At 40.3% G+C, this 20,922-nt stretch overlaps 1 protein-coding gene across 2 annotated transcripts in view; it reads left to right on the top strand.

Annotated features, from left to right (window-relative positions):
• meltf (melanotransferrin) overlaps positions 1-20,922 on the top strand; it is an 86,165-nt gene that overhangs the window by 31,162 nt on the left and 34,081 nt on the right. For both annotated transcript variants that reach the window (XM_063045537.1, XM_063045535.1), the window contains exons 7-10: positions 2,218-2,405; positions 4,738-4,912; positions 14,563-14,714; positions 18,075-18,171. In XM_063045537.1, the coding sequence (XP_062901607.1) occupies positions 2,218-2,405; positions 4,738-4,912; positions 14,563-14,714; positions 18,075-18,171 (612 nt within the window). The remainder of the gene's footprint in view (positions 1-2,217; positions 2,406-4,737; positions 4,913-14,562; positions 14,715-18,074; positions 18,172-20,922) is intronic.

Here is a 20,922-nt window from a genome sequence, read left to right as displayed (position 1 = left end):
TAAAACTTAACAAGTGGTGAACACTATTCCCAAAATTATCTCTGATTTAAAAGCCAGTCACCTGGCAGTGCATTTCCTAAAGCAGGGTCCAGTATGGTCTCTCCTCCAGCTGGATTATCCACGTGTTGTTTTAAGCAACCCTCTCAGATGCACTTGAAAAACCCTGCCCCATCTAAGCCTTTTGCACTGAGGAAGTTCCCCCTCAATATAGGGGAAGATGAACCCATTTACAATGACAACCCAGTGGTTTTTACAGCTTTCCATAATCGGCCTACATATCTGTTCCTTATTTTCTATCCATATTTGCAGGTAAATTTGTTGACCATTGTATGGGAAAATATGTTTGCCCTTGCATATTTTTTTTCCTTTTTGTATTTCTTTTATGGCTTGTTTTTAATTTTCTGATCAGTTTACTGTCAAATTCTATCTTGCCTTTTTATAAATTTTCTAGCCCTCTTTAGCTGAATTCTAAAATGCTTTCATTTCTCTGATATAATGTTATTTCTGCAACTTTGTATGGAAGCAGAGAGAGTAGATATCCGTGTGTGTGTGTATGATTACTGCATTAATCTTCTGAGATTTAAAATTAATGGTTAAGAGTGTGAAGTGCAATTTGGTATCATTATATACTCAATGGTTGCATGTGGCAAAGGTTGCCTTTGTGAATCAAAGATTGTGCTCCGGGGCAAGTACAAAGAATTGACACCATTACTGTTGAAATACGAACTTCACATGCATATATGAAGAGCATTTTTGGAGTTCCTTTTTAAAATTGTCGTCTTATTGTTCTTTTTGGCAGTTTTGCTCTGTAAATTTTGGAGCTGGTTACTAGTCTGTGAATGATTATCTGGACTGCCCCTGCTTTACAGGAGCTTAAAAAGAACATCACTCTGCCTGCTTGCTCAGGGTTGGCCTCAGCATGGCCCGCAGCTCCGACACAGGACGGCAATGATATAAAGCCATCAGTATCGTAGGCAGAGGTCCTGGAACAGTGCCTGACTGAGAGACATAGCACACTGTGGTACTGGACAATGACTGCTCGTAATTGTATCTCCATGACAGCTGTGTATTTGTTCAAAGGTCACTTGTTCTATTCCCCTCCCTTTGTTTTCTTTTATTTATGTATTTGAGTGTAGCAGCAGATTTCTGATTGATGTGTTCTCTCAACTGAAATGGCACAGCACCTGAGCTCCAGTCGCTTACATTCACTCACTATAGATTGGGATACATTTATTATCTGTTGGACTAAAGTTAGGTGTTTGGTGTGAAGAAGAGCAAGACATTCTGTAGCAGGTAAACCACACCGACCTCTGTTCTCTACTCAGCCTTTGATAGTGGGCTACAAGGCAGGTTGATTAGCATGTCCTATGGCTTTTTGTGGTCAGCTGAGAAATATTTCCTCCTTGATCTGTACGGCGAATGAACCTCACAGGTTGAAGCAGTCCCCCACCACCACATGAAAAAGTATGAGGGCTGCAGACGGGAAATTCATGCAAGCCTTTTCCCCTCAGGTTGTGTGAGACGAGGAGTAGAAGTTATGGATTTAAGGTATAAGCTGAAGGGGAATCTGAAGGGTTTAAGGGTCGGCACAACATTGAGGGCTGAAGGGCCTGTACTGTGCTGTACTGTTCTATGTTCTATGAACCGTCTTCATTGAGAGCATGGTACACGCGTGGAATGAGCTCCTAGCTGTAGAAGTAGATGTGGGCTTAATTGCAATATTTAAGAGAAGTTTGGATAGGTTCATGGAGGGAAGGGAGTTGAAGAAATCTGGTTTGGGTGTCGGTAGATGTGACTATGCTGAACATCAGGCAGGCAAGGACTAGACAGACCAAAGGGCCTGTTTCTGTGCTGTAATACTCTACGATTCTGTGTTCCTTAAGGAGATCAGTGGTAACAGAACTTTGTCAGATATCTCCAGCCATCATTTACGGAAGACAATACAGTACTATACAGAAGCATGTACATTAGCCCCATCCCACATATGTCAGAGTATCAGTGTGTGGCATCCTTTGTTCTCTCTAAACCATCAACAATTGAAAACTCCTTGTAGTAAGTCACCGTCAAATATAGTGAGAAGCTGTGCTTCCTTGTCCTACTGAGTTTTCATTCTTTTTGTTCACTGCTCCAACTCTTTGGTTATTTGTGGAATGTAAATGATGTGGAGCATCGCATCATTATCATTTGGCCAAAGCTTGTCATTAAACTATTTTTCAGGAAATAATAATTCTCCATGGGCACAGGCACTGAATTCTACTGATTATCAACTTCTATGTCGAGATGGAAGCCGCGCTGAAGTTTCAGACTGGAAAGCATGCCACCTCGCCAGGGTGCCCACCCGTGCAGTGGTAGTGAGAACGGATACTGATGGCACAGCCATCTTCATCTTACTGGATGCAGGTCAGGTATGGAGATGTTTTTTCCAGCTAAACCAATTTGTCAACTCCGTAAGTCTTTTAAATGCAGCTTACTTTGAATGAAAAAATAGAATGAAATATTTGGAGGTAATATACACATGACACTCTAGAAATTGAGGCTTGGATTGTTATATTAAAATACAATTATATCACATCCAAACACTTACCTCCATGTTTTGATTTAAGGAGGTGGAGAAAAAAGATTTGTCCAAAAAAGTAGTCCCCTTTTCATAAATTAGTTTATAAGTTGGGTGAGGATGAGGCCACTAACTCAATTACTCTGCATTCATGCTCTTGAGGAGCAATCTAGTTGGAACTACTCCACTCTTGTTCTGCATTAGACCATAAGATATAGGAGCAGGATTAAGCCATTTGTCCCATTGAAGTCTGTTCTGCCATTTCATCATTGCTGATCCACTTCCCCCTCTCAGCCCTAATCTGTTAAAATAAAAAAAAATTCTCCACATATTTATGAATTTTTTGCCTTTAAGCACTTAACAAATTCCCTTTTGAAACTATTATTGATTCAATTTCAACTATTGCATATATTAAAAATTCTAACCACTTGCAGTGTGAAAATATTTTTCCTCATGATACGCCTGATTCTTTTGTCACTTGTCTTGAATGAGATACCTTTTGCCTCCATAAATTCATTCAGGCACATTTAGATTGCCCGTTTCAGTAGCTTTCAATATTTGAGTTAAGTTCTAGTTTATACCTTCGACATATGCAGAAGTTATGTTTTTCTGGGGTGTTAGTCCTGGAAATGAAAGATGACACACACACAGTAAGTTAGTAAATAAGAAAAATTAAGTCTTACGAAACATCTGATTGATTCATTGTAGCTTTTTTGAGGAATTATTAGTTATTGCTGACTACTAGATTGGTCTGTCACTTTAATGGGAATGATATTCCAGAAGGGGACTTAGACGATGAGAACATATGCTCTTCTGTTTGACTATACTGCAGAGGAATTGCTTTAAGGAGATGCCTTGATAATTGGGAGTGTGGTGTGTATTAGGAATTTATACAAGTTGGTATTGATGGCTTCTTTTTTATTTGTAATTGTGCCTTCTCAACCATACTTGAAGAGGCCTGACAACTCTGTCTTTTCTGCTTGTTGTCCTTCTGCTCGAAGCACTTTTATTCCCAGACACTGCAAGGTTTCCCTTGAGCGTGCCTTCTACCCTACCACTCTCCGTATTCAGTGGACTCAATGGGATTCCACCGCTGGACACATCTTCCACTCTTCCCTTAACTGATCCCCCTCTGTTCAGCGTTCTGAAGGGTTACTTCCCTCAGCAACTTCATGGTCTGTTCTTCTTCTCCAGCTCCCCTTATCACTGCACTTTCTCCCGCAAGTGCGGGAGTTTCCACACTTGTCCATTTACATTGTTCTTGCAGGTTGTGCCATGATTCACTTGCCTTTCTCCTACTCTCATATATTACACTTAGTGCTCAAGATATGGTCTCCTGTACTTTGCAGGAACTGAAGGCTGATTCAGTGACCACTTTACTCACCTCTGCTCAGTCTGAGGCTGACCCTGAATTTCCAATTGCCTCTCACTTTAATTTTCCATCCCACTTCCTCTCTGATATCAGTCTTTGATCTCCTACTCTGTTCCTTTGAGGATTAGCATAAGCTTGAGGAAGACCACCTCACCTTGTACCAGGGCAACTCTTGGGATATGCTAAGCCTTTCCTGCTTATGTCAAACAGGGCAGTACAAATATAAGGTTAATTAGCTGAAGCATTAACTTGATCTCTTCACAGATGTTACCCTTTCTGCTTGGTGTTTGCAGCATTCTCTTCTGCTTCAATATTTCCAATTCTGCACCTCTGAGGAAAAAAATAGAAGAAAAGAACATGCTGGGTCTAATTTCCCTCATTCATTTATTAACTAGGCAACTCCAAAAAGAATGGTGTCATTTGGCTATTGTACTTCCACCTGATCACAAGCTTTTCCTTTGTTCCCTGCATCACGCCCTCTTTGTACCTTGAAACACATTCTTTTTCTCAGTCTTCCAATTCTGATCAACTATCATTGAGTTGAAATGTTAATCTTGCTTCTTCCAATTTTAAATGTTGCCTGACTTGCTAAGTATTTACGGCACTATCTATTCTTAGTTCAGATTTCTAACATCTGTAGATTTTGATTTTTTTCACAATGCACCAACTGACTTTCATTGTAATATGCTGATTTTGAGCTAATTTGATAGACACTGCTGTCTCTTCCATGAGGAGATAGTGAATTATATAATTCTGAATAACTATTAATTACTTCAGACTCTTCCATTAAAGAAAGACCTTTTGCTTACAGAAAAAGTTTGGCATTACCTCTGCTGGATTTAAGATGTTTAATTCCACTTCATATGATGGCAAAGACCTGCTGTTTAAGGATGCCACCAAAGAATTTACTCTCATCAAAAACCAAACTTATCAGGCCTGGTTGGGGACAGAGTATCTACAATTCTTGAAAGGATTTGATTGTTACAGTAAGTGATATCTTTCAAACTAAGATAATCATTAAAACTCTTCAGAGGGTTTCACCACACTGAAAGCTGAACTGTGAACTACATTATTGCACTAAAGAACATTATTACTCAAATCTACAAAACATTAGCCTGCAAATCTCTATTTATTAGATTAAAAGTAAAATTGGTTGGTGTAGGTGTCTAAAAGGGATTGGCTGTGTTATATTTATTGTGTTTTTTTTTCATTTATCTCAATAAACATATCGGTGCATGTTATTGGTTACAGAAATGTGCTGCTTCCTGAGTTGATATAAAAGCCAATCAGAAACATTATGCAACCATGTTTTTGGAAGACTCGTAGGATTTCGTAGGTTTAAAACCAAATTCTGCGTTTCCCTCCTTTTTCAGTATTAAATGGTGCTTTACATGACATGTACGTGGGGTGGGGTACATGGGTATATAGGCACACATCTCCAGTGAGCAGCACTTCCCAGGAATACAAGGACTTCAGGCATCAGGGCCTGATGCAGGATTTAGACCCAAGACGTCAACAATTGTTTTCCTTCTAATGCTGCTCGACCCTCTGAGTTTCTCTAGCAGATTGTGTGTTGCTCTAGATTTCAGCATCAGTAGTCTCTTGTGTCTGCATAAATACCATGGATAGTGGTTAATTGGGACACATTGGGACCTGTACATTTTGACCCAATTAGGCAGCTGCCCCAGCTAGCGGAAGTTCAGTGGAAATAGTTAAAACAATAGAAAAAAGGCAAAAGACTGTGTAACTGAGTAACAAATTATGTATTTACAAATACAGAAATTAGAACACTATCACTACTACTTCAGTACTGTAAAACTGTGTTGTAGTCCCTTATAGTTATCAATGGAGGAATTCATCCAGTAGATGTGTTCTTTTGATTGACTGTAAATCCACAAAATCAGTGCAGTCACCTAGTATAGGTAACGGATTGCCTTCTTACAATTGCATCCTTAAAATCTTCGTTTTCATTGTAACATTCATGATGATTGTCGATACCTACAAATTCTTCATAGATCCTAACTTGATGCAGTGAAATCATTTTATTTTCTCTTGGCACTGTGTAGTGTCTTAACGCCGTGCAAATATACGTGTCTGACGTAGCTATAAACTGTTCAGCAACAGTCTTCTGCCCCATTTAAGCAACGTAGTGTCCCAAATAAACAAAGGGAATCCCAGCTATTTTCTTAATTAGCTTTTGTTCTTTAAGAGTTGTTGCAAATAAAAGGCTGCCCCAATTAACTGACGGCCCAATTAACCGGAATCCACTGTACTTTTATGTGATTCACCAAATGTTTTATTTCTTCTATGTAAAACAGTCTTTGTTGCTGAGATCTTTGTGCTTTTCCCATATGAGCCTGGCATTAATCTAGAATTTTCTTGTTTGGCTAAACGATACTGTATATAGCCTGTGTTCATAAACTGCACTTGGAAATTTAAAAAAATTGTAGATGCTAGAAATCTGAAATAATAAAACTTGCTGGAAATGGTCAGGAGATCAGGCAGTAACAAGGGAAAGAGACACAGACTTGGTGTTCTAGATCATAGAGCTTTCATTGGAACCCAAAATATGAGAAAATAAGTTGGTTTTAAGTTTCAAAGAGGTGATGCAGAGGACACTGGGATGTCTGACCAGGTGAAGCCAGAGTTACTTAGATGGTTCCAGTGTAGGAGTACAGTTGAAAGATTAATGAGGGCTATTAAAGAGTCAAAAGCAGGCAAAGGGACAAGTAAAATGAAGATCAGAAACCGAAAGAAGTTTGCTGAAAATGCCCAGCACATTGGACAATGCTTGTGACAAGAGGGGGATAAAACACAAGACAGTAGTTTGGATTGATGACTTTAGACGCAAACTGGCTGTCCAATACAAACAGAAAAAGCAATTTACATTAAAATTGTTACATTTAAATTGTTACATTTGATACTGAGGCCAAAAGGTTGCAACACGTACGGGCAGGAGATGAGATATTGTTGCTTGAGCAAATTTTGGGTCTCATTGGAATAGCGCAGATGGCCCCGGACAGATGAGTCAGAGTGTGAATGATATGGAGAATTAAACTAACAGGGCGACGAAGTTCATAGTCACCCCTGCACCCTGAAAGAGGGAGCCCCACAAAGCACTCATGCAATTTGTGTTTGGTTTCTTCAGTGCGGGGGAGAGCAAATCATTATTCAAAATTCGATGCAGGAGATGTTTAATTTATGTTTTTCTTGTGACTGTGATGTGCCAATGATACTGCTGCAAGCAAGTTTTTCACTGCACCTGTGGATGAACCTGTGCATATGACATTAAATTCCCATTTGACTAAATTTAAATGGCCTTCGCAATTTCCATTACCTTCCTGTGATTCTACTTTCAGTCTCACTTATCTTTCAACATTGCAAACAGACTGTTTACTTCACAGCTCCCAGATCCTCTCCCTGATTTCCACAAACCATTCCCTTTCTTCTGCTCTTTCCCACACAACTGCAGGGGCACTGGTGATGCAGCAGGCAGTACAGATTCCTCACAGCTACTGTGAGCCAAAGATGTGGTAGGCTAATTGGCCAGTATAAATTGCCCCTAATGTAGGCGGGTGGTAAAATTGAGCGTAATTTGCAGAGAACAGGGTTCAGAGAGAACTAGGGAAGGTGGGGAAAAGGATTGTTTTGTGTGTTAGTATAGAATCTTTGGGCAGAATGGTCCCCTTGTATGTGTTCAAAGGGAGGGAACGTCGACTCAGAATACGAGAGGCCTGCGTCGGGCATTTTCATGCCTTCCAAGGCGCAGATTGGAAGTCTGTGTGGGGCGCCACTCCTTGCACAGACACTAGAGCAATGTGTGATTAAGTACCTTGCTCAAGGACACAAACACGCTGCCACAGCTGAGGCTCGAAGCAGGGACCTTCAGATCACTAGATGAATGCCTTAACCACTTGGCCACGTGCCCAAGAAAGTATGTATATGTCACCATATCCTACCCTGAGATTCATTTTCTTGCAGGTATTTATGGGAAAATTAAAAAATACATAAACAGTAAATAACAAAGACTGACAAACAAGCAATGTGTAAAAGAAGACAAGTCATGTAAATAATTTAAAAAATGTAAATAAATAAAACTGAGAACATAAGTTGTAGAGACCTTAAAAGTGAGTCTACAGATTGTGGAGTCAGTTCAGTGTTGAGGTGAGTGAAGCTATCTACGCTGGTTCAGGAGCCTGATGGTTGTAGAGTGATAACAGATTGTGGGCCTGGTGGTGCGGAGCCTCCTGCCCCTCCTGCCCATTGGTAGTTTTGAGAGGAGAGCATGGTCTGAATGATGATGGATGCTGCTTTCTTGTGGCCTTGTCTTCTACCGCGTCACTTTGCATGCTGGGATCCATACATTCTTTTCAGGAGATGAAGTATTTCACTAGCATTTCTTCCAGTATAAATTATTGCATTGGTTCTCACAATGTGACTCCTCCTACACTGAAGAAACCAAATGCAAATTGGATGACTGAGTTGCAAAACATATTTAGTCTGACCCTGCCTTCCAGCTGTCTGTTGCTTTAATTCCCCATCACACTCCTGCGCTATTCTTTACCAGTGAGGTTCAACACAACTGCTGAACAATATTTCTTTTCCCATCTAGGCATATTTCAGCTATTCATACTTGTATCAGATTTAACTATCTTAATAATTTTTTTCCTGTATGTTTTGTGGCTGCCTGTAAGGAGACGAGTCTCAGTGTTGAATATAGCATACATACTTTGAACTGGTCAGTTCTGCTTCTAGGTTATTATAATACAGTGCATTGTGATTAATTTGTCCATCAGTTAATCAGGACATCTGCTTAATGGGGGAAATCTTAAAGGTTAAAAAATAATTCAGAAAATAGTGGGGAATCCCTTTATTTATTTGGGACACTATGCCACTTAATTGGGATAGGAGTCTGTTGCTGAACAGTTTTTATCTACTGTCAGTCACTTGCAGTTGATTAGCCATTAGACACTATGCCGTGCTTAGGGTGAACAGTTTTTGTGTTCATAAAGCAGTGATTTTTGTCACTGATAGTCAGCAAGAAATAAGCAGTAAAACAACTCAGCACTGTTTTGCTCACTGCAGTTGCAAGCATTCTGTCTTAGAGATGCCAGAAACAGCCAGAAGTGAAAATTAAACAATTTCACTACTTCCACTATGAAGAATTTGAAGGTATCGACAATCAGCTTGATTGTTACAATGAAGCTGATGATTTGGAAGGTGCAATCACCAAAAGCATTGTATGAAGGCAGTCCATTATCTACATTAGGTGTCTGCACAGTCAATCAAAAAAAACAGGTCAGCATACACTGCATGAAGTCCTCCGTCAATAACTAGTAGGAACCAATACACAAATTTATAACACTGTAATGTCATTGGTAGTATTCTAATTTGTTCTGTATTTTATTTAAATACCTCATTTTATAGAATTCGCCCTGCAGTTTGAAAGGGAGAAGCTAAAGTCAAATGAATCAGTATTACAGGGGAGTAAAGGGAATTATGGAGGCATGAGAGAGGAGCTGGACATAGTTGTTTGGAAAGGGACACTAGTGGGGATGGCGACAGAGCTGGAGTTTTTGGGAGCAATTTGAAAGGCGCTGAATAGATACATCCCAAAGAAGAAGTGTTCTAAAGCCAGGTTGACACAACTGTGGCTGACTGGGGAAGTCAAAGCCAATGTAAAAGTAAAAGAGAGCAAATATCAGTGGAAAGTTAGAGGATTGGGAAGCTTTTAAAAAAACAGCAGAAGGCAACTAAGAAAGCCATAATGAGCAAAAAGATGAATTATAAATCTGAGCTAGCCGATAATATTGAAGAGGATACCAGAATTTTTTTCAGATATATAAAGTGTGAAAGAGATGTGAGTGTAGATATCTGCTGTAAAATGATGCTGGAGAGGTAGTAATGGGGGACCAACTAAATAAGTACTTTGCATCAGTCTTCACTGTGGAAGACACTAGCAGTATGCCGGAAGTTTGACAGTGTCACGGGACAGAAATGAGTGTAGTTGCTATTACTAGGAAGAACCTGCCTGGGAAGCTGAAAGGTCTGAAGGTAGATAAGTTACCTGGACCAGATGGACTACATCCCAGGGTCTGTAAGGGGTAGCTGAAGAGATTGTGGAGACATTAGTAATGATCTTTCAAGAACAATAGATTATGACATGGTCCAGGAGGACTGGAAATTTGCAAATGTTGCTTCAGTCTTCAAGAAATGAGAGAGGCGGTAGAAAGAAAATTGTATGCCAGTGAGCCTGACCTCAGCAGTTGGGAAGATGTTGCAGTCAATTATTAAGGATGAGGTTTTGAGGTACTTGGAGGCATGTGATGAAATAGACCAATGTTTGCATGGTTTCCCTAAGGGAAAATCTTGCCTGACAAATCTTTTGGGATTCTTTGAGGAAATAACGAACAGGAAAGACCAGGGAGAATTGGTGGATGTTGTGTCCTTGGATATTCAGAGGCCTTTGACAAGGTGCCACATGAGACTGTTAGCACGATAAGAGCCCTTGGTATTATGGGAAAGATACTAGCATGGATAGATAGAGCATTGGCTGATTGGCAGGAGGCAGAGTGTAAATAAAGGGAGCCTTTTTTCTTTCGCTGCCGATGACAAGTGTTGTTCTGCAGGGGTCTGTCTTGGGATGACTACTTTGTATGTTGTATGTCAATGATTTGGATGATTGAATTGATGGCTTTGGGGCCAAACTAAAAGATGGTACGAAGATAGGTGGAGGAGCAGGTAGTGTTGTTGAAACGGAGAGGCCGCAGATGGTCTTGGACAGATTGGGAGAATGGGCAATGAAGTGGCAGATGGAATAGTGTCGGGAAGTGTATGGTCATGAACTTTGGTAGAAGGAATAAAGGTGTAGACTATTTTCTAAACAGGGAGAAAAAGCAAAAATCCAAGACGCAAAGGGATTTTGCACGAGGATCCCTGAAGGTTACCTTGTAGGCTGAGCCAGTGGTGAGGAAGGCAAATGCAATGTTAGCATTCATTTCTAGAGGACTAGAATATTAAAACAAGGATGTAATTCTGGGGCTTTATAAGGCGCTGGTGAGGCCTCACTTGGAGTATTGTGAGCAGATTAGGGCCCCTTATCTGAGAAATGATATGCTGACATTGGAGAGGGTTCAAAGAAGGTTCACGAAAATGATTCCGGGAATAAAAGGCTTATCATATGAGCAGCATTTGATGGTTATAGTTCTGGGTCTGTACTCATTGGAGTTTGGAAGAATGAAGGGGGGATCTCATTGAAACCTATCGAATGTTGTAAGGCCAAGATTGAATGGATATGGAGAGTATGTTTCCTATAGTGATGGAGCTAAGACCAGAGGACACAACCTCAGAATAAAGGGCCGTCCTTTTAGAACAGAGCTGAAGAGGAACTACTTTACCCAGCGGGAGGTGAATCTGTGGAGGCCAGGTCATTGGATGTATTTAAGGTGGAGGCTGATAGATTCTTGATTGGTCAGGCTGTGAAATGTTATGGGGAGAAGGCAGCAGAACGTGGTTGAGGGGAATGGATCAGCCATGTCAAATGGTGGAGCAGACTCGATGGGCTGAATGGCCTAATTCTGCTCCTATGTCTTATGGTCTTATAATTCACTACTCAGTTAAATAGTAGTTTGTCTTTTTTATATACTTTTTTAAAAAACTATTTCCATGAAACTTTGGCTAATTCAGACAGCCACTTAATTTGGCCAAAATGTACTGACTGGTCCTTGTGTGTCCTAATTAACTGGATTCCATGGTATAAAATTACTTTTTTTTATATACTTTAAGGCTGCCCCAACACATTGCTGGTTGTTAATGCAAACAACAGATGAATCTTTAGGTGGACATACACGTGATAAATACATTTGAATCTTGAAATAGTTCTTTTTCTTCACAGTCACTGGCTGATGTGTTTCTTCTTTTGGTTTGATATCTCTAATACCTTTGGTCTGCATTTCACAGCTGTACTTGTCTCTGCTTTTTATTACTCTAACTTTCCCCATTAACTATAAACATTTGAATCACCCTGGCAACTCTGTCTGAAAAATTTCCTTTGTGCTATCCATCCGGAAGACAAGTTTTGGCCCGAAAAATCAACTGTTTATTAATTTCCATAGATGCTGCCTGACCTGCTGAGTTCCTCCAGCATTTTGTGTGTTGCTCAAGATTTTCAGAATCTCTCATGTTAATAATTTCCTCCAACATCCTTTCTGCAGCTTAAAAATAATCATTTCCATAGCCTCCAAGTCCCAATGAAGCATTATTGACCCAAAATTAAGCCTGTTCTTCCACTCAGCAGCCTGACATGCTAAGAGTTTTCAGCATTTTTATTTTCTTGTTAAAACGAGACTTGTTAGAACTCTGTGGCTGAATTGTTTTTACATAGAAACATAGAAACATAGAAAATAGGTGCAGGAGTAGGCCATTTGGCCCTTCGAGCCTGCACCACCATTCAGTGTGATCATGGCTGATCATCCAACTCAGAACCCTGTACCAGCCTTCTCTCCATACCCCCTGATCCCTTTAGCCACAAGGGCCATATCGAACTCCCTCTTAAATATAGCCAATGAACTGGCCTCAACTGTTTCCTGCGGCAGAGAATTCCACAGATTCACCACTCTTTGTGTGAAGAAGTTTTTCCTAATCTCGGTCCTAAAAGGCTTCCCCTTTATCCTCAAACTGTGACCCCTCGTTCTGGACTTCTCCAACATTGGGAACAATCTTCCTGCATCTAGCCTGTCCAATCCCTTTAGGATTTTATACGTTTCAATCAGATCCCCCCTCAATCTTCTAAATTCCAACGAGTATAAGCCTAGTTCATCCAGTCCTTCATCATATGAAAGTCCTGCCATCCCAGGAATCAATCTGGTGAACCTTCTTTGTACTCCCTCTATGGCAAGGATGTCTTTCCTCAGATTAGGGGACCAAAACTGCACACAATACTCCAGGTGTGGTCTCACCAAGGCCTTGTACAACTGCAGTAGTACCTCCCTGCTCCTGTACTCGAATCCTCTCGCTATGAATGCCAGCATATCATTCGCCTTTTTCACTGCCTGCTGTACCTGCATGCCCACTTTCAATAACTGGTGTATAATGACACTCAGGTCTCGTTGCACCTCCCCTTTTCATAATCGGCCACCATTCAGATAATAATCTGTTTTCCTATTTTTGCCACCAAAGTGGATACTTCACACTTATCCACATTAAATTGCATCTGCCATGAATTTGCCCACTCACCTAACCTATCCAAGTCACCCTGCATCCTCTTAGCATCCTCCTCACAGCTAACACTGCCGCCCAGCTTCGTGTCATCCGCAAACTTGGAGATGCTGCATTTAATTCCCTCATCCAAGTCATTAATATATATTGTAAACAACTGGGGTCCCAGCACTGAGCCTTGCGGTACCCCACTAGTCACTGCCTGCCATTCTGAAAAGGTCCCGTTTATTCCCACTCTTTGCTTCCTGTCTGCCAACCAATTCTCTATCCACATCAATACCATACCCCCAATACCGTGCGCTTTAAGTTTGCACACTAATCTCCTGTGTGGGACCTTGTCAAAAGCCTTTTGAAAATCCAAATATACCACATCCACTGGTTCTCCCCTATCCACTCTACCAGTTACATCCTCAAAAAATTCTATGAGATTCGTCAGACCTGATTTTCCTTTCACAAATCCATGCTGACTTTGTCCGATGATTTCACCGCTTTCGAAATGTGCTGTTATCACATCTTTGATAACTGACTCTAGCAGTTTCCCCACCACCGACGTTAGGCTAACCGGTCTATAATTCCCCGGTTTCTCTCTCCCTCCTTTTTTAAAAAGTGGGGTTACATTAGCCACCCTCCAATTCTCAGGAACTAGTCCAGAATCTAAAGAGTTTTGAAAAATTATCACTAATGCATCCACTATTTCTTGGGCTACTTCCTTAAGCACTCTGGGATGCAGACCATCTGGCCCTGGGGATTTATCTGCCTTTAATCCCTTCAATTTACTAACTTCCCTACTAACATGTATTTTAAACCAGTTCCAATATTTTCTGCTAAATCATTGGTGACACAGGACAAAATGGAATCAGAATCAGGTTGAATATTACCAGCATATGCCGTGAAATCTGTTGATTTTGTGGCAGCAGTACAATTCAATCCATAATAATGGAGAAAAATTGTGAAATTTTATAAAAATTTTATAAATTGTAAAAAAATATATTAGTTAAATTAAACAAGTAGCGCAAAAATAGAAATGAAAGAAGTAGTGACGTAGATATCGTGGGTTCAATGCCTATTCAGAAATAGGATGGCAGAGGGGAAGAAACTGTTCCTGAATCATGGAGTGTGTGCCTTCGACTCCTGTATCTCCTTCCTGATGGGAACAAGGCACGACCTGGGTGATGGGGGTCCTTAATGATGGACGCGGCCTTTTTGAGGCATCACTCCTAGAAGATATCCTGGAAGCAATGGAGGCGAGTGCTCGTGATGGAGCTAGGTTTACAACTCTCTGCAGCTTATTTTGATTGTGTGCAGCGGTCCATTTGTACATTTAACTTATAACATTTATACACATTATTTAAAGCAAATTGTGACAGTGAAGTTGCATCAGTGCAGACAGATAATAACTAGTGTTGCTTTCTTTCCTCAGGGTTGCCGGAGACTCTGCGCTGGTGCACACAATCCAGAAGTGAAATATTGAAATGTGGAGATATGGCTATAGCATTCCAAAGCCAAAACCTGACACCATCAATTCAATGTGTATCAGGTGACAATCCCACTGACTGCATGATAAAAATTAAGGTAGGATCCAGATTTGCACAATGCCCACAATGATAGTTGCTTAATGTGTATGGCACATCTGTGTGCCATTCCTATAGGACATTAAAACAAACCAAATCCAAATCTCTTTTTCAAGGCTTGCATGTTATTTTGTTGGATTCTTTCGTATAGAACATTACACTGAAATGAATGGCTTGTTGTAGATCTTTATCCTCAGGGTAAAAGTTTATTTGGTTTGCTCAAAAGAGTGTAAAGAGAAAGGCTTTTTTTGAAACAGCAGGCCTCATTAATTTAGTGTGCTCATTTTTTTAAAGTAATTCTAGGAACATAAAATGCCATTAAACAAAATAGATTGTGATGTGCTTGGGACAAAAATTTCGAACGTCTCACAATTTACAAGCTTTACACTTGAACTGCAAACATGAATGTTGTTATTGTTTTCAAGACATTGTGACATAACCATGTAAAGAGAAACAGAGTTAATGTCCTTACAAAGAATCTTCATCAGAACTGAGAAAGTTAGAGAACAAGTTAGCTTTAAGTTGTAGAGATGATGAGAAGCAATGGATAATGTAGAGAATTTCTCAGATAGGATTACCAAGGTGAAGCAAGGCACTGTTCATAAATAATACTAAATACTGTTAAAGGTCCAAGGCGGAGGAAGATTGGCAAGTGGTGTTATACGTGGATGGTTTGAGGAGTCCATATAAACAAACTGATGATTATCTCCAACCTTGCCTGATCTCTTCCTTCTCCTTATTTAATTTGCACTGCATCTTTATTTGAAGTCCACGTCATACACTTCATCCACCCCCAAGTGTTCTCCCCAGCACCTGATTTCCTCATTGCCCATCTCTCTACTTGCTTCCTCAGTCTTTCTACTTCACTCCATTCCCCAGATATATTCACCCCTTCAATCAATCCTCATTATATTTTTCCCCATAATTTCCTCACCTTGCTCTCAGTCCTAGATCTGCCCACCCAACTCTGATTGATTGATTGTATCCCCGATCCATAACCTAGTCTCTCCGTGCTGATTTCACTGACCTGATTTCCCCACCCTGCTACCGTAACCTGATCCCACCTCCCCATTCCTGTCCTACTCATCTCTCCTCCTCCTTCTACCCACTGATCTCTGCATATTCCTCTCATCCACAAATGTCCTCACTCCACTCCTGTCCCTTATATTGCCACTCTACTCACAACCTTAATCTTCTTCCTTCCTTCCTTCCTGCCCACTGACATCTCCTTCCTTCTCAACTCCTGATCTCCTCCCTCCTACCCCACTGCCAACCTATCTCACCACCTCACCCTCAACACCATTTCACCTCATCCCTCTCCACCTTTGGGTCTCTCTACTCAGATCTCCTCACTTCGTGATCTCATTATCCTTGATCTGCATTCTCAAACCTATCTGTCCAAACCAACCTACAACTATCTCCTCCCAATTATGTTTTCTATTCACTGAAAGAAAAATGGGTGCAGCACATGAAATACTGTGAGTGCATCTGTTTTATTGATGGGAATGGGATGATGTTTTTGATCCTAAAACATAAGCAGAACATTTATGATTTTCACACCGGAGTTTTCCCACCACCCCATGCCCACCATGCAGAGCTGCTGAGTTATTGATGATGACCTGTGAACTGAGGCTTATGGTGATGGTGTTTGCTCAGGAAATAGATTCCTCATTCACTGGAGGTTTCTGGAAAGTGTGGTTACATTCTTATCTGGGTTTAGATTTTACCTGATCATTTGTACTCATTATGTAAACATAATTGAATCGGGTTAGGTCAGGAAACCTGACAACAAATGTTACTTGGAATGTTGTGTTTAGTTCTTGTCACTCATTTTTGGAAGGATGTGGAAATTTCAGAGAGGGTGCAAAGGAGATTTACCAGGATGCTGCCTGGATCAGAGAGCATGTCTTATGAAGCAAGCTTGAGAGAGCAAAGGCTTTTCTCTTTGGAGGGAAGGATAAGAGATGACTTGATAGAGGTGTACAAGATGATGAGGCATTGATTGGGTGAATGGCCAGGATGGAAATGCTAATACCAGGGTGCACATTCTTAAAGTGATTGGAGGAAAGTATAGGGAGGAAGTCAAAGGTAAGTTTAAAAAAAAATACAAAATGGTGAATGTGTGGAATGCCCTGCCAGGGATGGTGGTAGAGGCTGATATTATCAGGAGCATTTATGCAGGAGGAGAGGGTTAGATTGATCTCAGAGTAGGCTAAAAGGCCAACACGCATCTGAGAAGAATGAGATATTATTTAATTATAAGTTACCTAAATTAATGTAAAGAAATAAATGGATTACCTCACAGCACTTAATTATATAAAAATATTTTGAGAAAAATTCTCCATTTTAGCATCACCTTTTTTGTTACTTCATTGTGCTGTCTAATTGTCCCATGGCAATTACCATTCCCTGCACAGTTTGTACCCCTAATCTGCCTCTTTTGATATATACCACATGGTGGCCAAACTAATATGGGCTATGCGTTTATCATAACACCACACTTGCCTTCTGGGGCATCACAGGACCATTGTACTGAAGGCCTTGACTCCACATCCCTTCCACGGGTAAGAATAGTCTGCAAGTGGACTTGACCAGTAAAACCAAAGTTCCACTTCCTGGGCTGCCATTGACACCTTGCTGTTCTCCAACACATATTATTGTTTTTAAATAATTTTGAATATTAAATTTAAATGAAAAATATTTGTTGTCTTGGAATTGAGTTAGAAAATAAATTATTTAAAAGTACATTAAACTACTACAACGCGATGAGGAAGGTAAGTTTAAAGAAAAAAATAAAGAAAAGTATTAACATTAACAACTTAATAAATATTGGAAATCCCATACACATCAATAAGATTGTTGCTTGTATGGGATCAATGGCTAATGCAAAGTTGGAGGGCTTTTGACTCAGAATGATCTAGAACTTATGCTGGACTTAGTGTTGAGTCAAAGTCTTCAGTAGGTTTCCACATTCTGGGTTATGGTTCATAGTCACAGAATTCTGCTGTACAAAATAGATGCTGAAACTAGAGTTACTGTAAAAGCATCACAGGAACATGGCATAGGCAACATCTTGGATCAAGTCGATGATTCTTTGAGATGTAGTTGATGAATAATCCATCAATTGAATATTCTGTTTCCTCGTAGAGGACTAGCTGAGGTGTCCAACCATCTTCTCCATTCTTTTTCTTTTCTAGTATTTAGAAAAGTTTATCAGCATTTTTCTTCTACCTGAGGTTTTCACCAAGGAGGTTAAGTCTTCATATCCCTACAATACTCTTTCTTTAATTATGTAATGAAATGTAATTTTAATCAATATCATGTATTGATTTAAATACATTTTTTAATTGTTTCAACACAGGAAAAAGAAATTGATGCAGTAACCTTGGATGCAGGACAGATTTACACAGCTGGAAAGCTGTATGGATTGGTGCCCGCTGCAGGGGAAAGTTATACAAGTAAGAAATAAAATATGATAATTCAGCAATTATGTAGTTCCAGTAAGAAACTGCACTTCAAGTGCAAAGGCAGTAGAATTAACCCGACTGTCATACCCGTGGAACTCTGCATACTTGACACAACAATACTCAGAAGAGGCAAAGAGGATACTGAATCCTAGAGCGCTGAAGAAATCTTTTCATTCTGGAACCATTGACCATAAGACCATGAGATGTATGAGCAGATTTAGGCCATTGTGTCTGCTTCGAAATTTCATCATGGCTGATTCAATTTTCCTCTCAGCCTCGATCTCCTGCCTTCTCCCTATATCCCTTCATGCTCTGACCAATCAAGAATCTATCAACCTCTGCCTTAAATATACATAAAGACTTGGCCTCCACAGCTGCCTGTGACAAAGAATTCTACAGATTCACCATCTCTGGCTAAAGAAATTCCTTCTTGTCTCCATTCTAAAAGGACACCCCTCCATTCTGAGGCTGTCCCCTTGGGTCTGAGACTCTTCCACCATAGGAAGCATCCTCTCCACATCCACTCTATCAAGGCCTTTCACCACTCAATAGGTTTCAATGAGGTTCTGTTCATTCTTCTGAATTCTAGTGAATACAAGCCCTGAGCCATCAAACAGTCTTTATGTGACAAGTCATTCAATCCTAGAATCATTTTCGTGAACTTCCTTTGAACACTGTCAAGTTTCAGCACATGCTTTCTAAGATAAAGGCCCAAAACTGTTCGCAATACACAAGGTGCGGTATCACCAGTGCTCTAAAGCCTCAATATCACATCAACACACACAAAATGCTGGTGGAACGCAGCAGGCCAGACAGCATCCATAGGAAGAAGCACAGTCGACGTTTTGGGCCGAGACCCTTCGTCAGGACTAACTGAAAGAAGAGATAGTAAGAGATTTGAAAGTGGGAAGGGCGGGGGGAGGGGGAGATCCGAAAAAGATTACATCCTTGCTTTTATATTCTGGTCTTCTTGAAATGAATGCTAACACTGCATTTGCCTTCCTCACCACCAACTCAACCTGCAACTTAACCTTTAAGGAATCCAGCACAAGGACTTCCAAGTCCCTTTGCAACTCAGTTTTTTTGTATTTTCTCTCCTTCTAGAAAATAATCAACCTTTTCATTTCTTCTACCAAAGTGCATGACCATACACTTCCCGACACTGTATCTGCCATTTCTTAACCCATTCTCCGAATCTGTCTAAATACTTCTGTAGCCTCACTACTTCTTCAAAACTACCTGCCTCTCCACCTATCTTCATATTGCTTGCAAACTTTGCAACAAAGCCATCAATTCCATCATCCAAATCATCGACATATAATATAAAAAGAATTGGTCTCAACACAGTCCTGTGGAGCACCACTAGTCACTGGCAGCCAGCCAGAAAAAGCTCCCTTTATTTCTGCTCCTTACCTCCTGCCAATCAGCCACTCTTTATCCTTGCTAGAATCTTTCCTGTAATACCATGGGCTCGTAGCTTGTTAAGCAGCCTCACGAGTGGTACCTTGCCAACGGCCTTCTGAAAATCCAAGTACACAACGTCAACCGATTCTCCTTTGTCTATTCTGCTTGTTATTTCTTCAAAGAATTCCAACAGATTTGTCAAGCATGATTTTCCCTTGAGGAAACAATGCCGACTACAGCCTATTTTATCATGTGCTTCCAAGTATCCTGAGACCTCATCCTTAATAATTGACTCCAACATCTTCCCAACCACTGAGGTCAGACTAACTGGCCTATAGTTCCCTTTCTTGAAGAGTGGAGTGACATTTGCGATCTTCCACTCTTCCAGAACCGTTCCAGAATCTAGTGATTCTTGAAAGTTCATTACTAATGTCGCCACAATCTCTTCAGCCATCGTTATCTGGCCCAGGTGACTTGTCTACCTTCAGACCTTTCAGTTTCCCGAGAATCTTCTCTGTGATTGGGTAACTTCACACACTTCATGACCCATGACTCCTGACACCTGGAACTTCCGCCATACTGCTAGTGTATTCTACAGTGAAGACTGATACAAAATACTTATTCAGTTTGTCCGCCATTTTGTTGTGTCCCATTATTACCTCTCCAGCATTGTTTTCTAGCAGTCCACTCTCAACTCTTCTACATTTTGTGTACTGTATCAGAAGAATCTTCATTGTACAGAAAATCTTGACAAACGCATGATAAAGAATCCTTTACTCCATCTGGATTAATTTGGACTAACAAATTACTGTGTGCTATAACCACTTAAGCATTCTTTAAGTAATTCATTTATGTAAGTGTAATTAGAATTTCAGCATCGCTAACTAGGTAATATACTGTATTTTGTTCATAACCATTAGTGTCAAGGAGTTCATTGCTATTCTGTCTAGTGGGTGAGAATGGAAAATTTGATACTTAGAATTCTGTGACTAGTTCATTGTTTTTCAAAGGACATTTTTTCAATTGAAACACTAAACTAAGGAATTTAAATATAAATTAAAAGTAACAGTGTTTGTTGTAGCAAAAATACTATTTGCATTAGTGTGGACTGATGAAATGATTACAGTGTCTGTATGGAATCACTTAGAGGGTGAATGAGTACGCTCCACATAGATAGTTTTAGGTGGGGAGCAGTCTATCGCCCAGCCTTTATCTTAAAGTAAGAGCAATTAAAGACGTGGACTCAATGGTGTGCAGATCAAGCTCAGTTACTGAGTTGGTTGTGCTCTCACCCAGAACATCTTGTTCAAATACTTCAACATTTTGTTAACAATATTG

The sequence above is a fragment of the Mobula hypostoma genome, chromosome 4 (genome assembly GCF_963921235.1).
Source record: "Mobula hypostoma chromosome 4, sMobHyp1.1, whole genome shotgun sequence".
NCBI lineage: Eukaryota > Metazoa > Chordata > Chondrichthyes > Myliobatiformes > Myliobatidae > Mobula > Mobula hypostoma.
The sequence above is the reverse complement of the archived record's forward strand: the minus strand, read 5'-3'. Positions and strand labels throughout refer to the sequence as shown.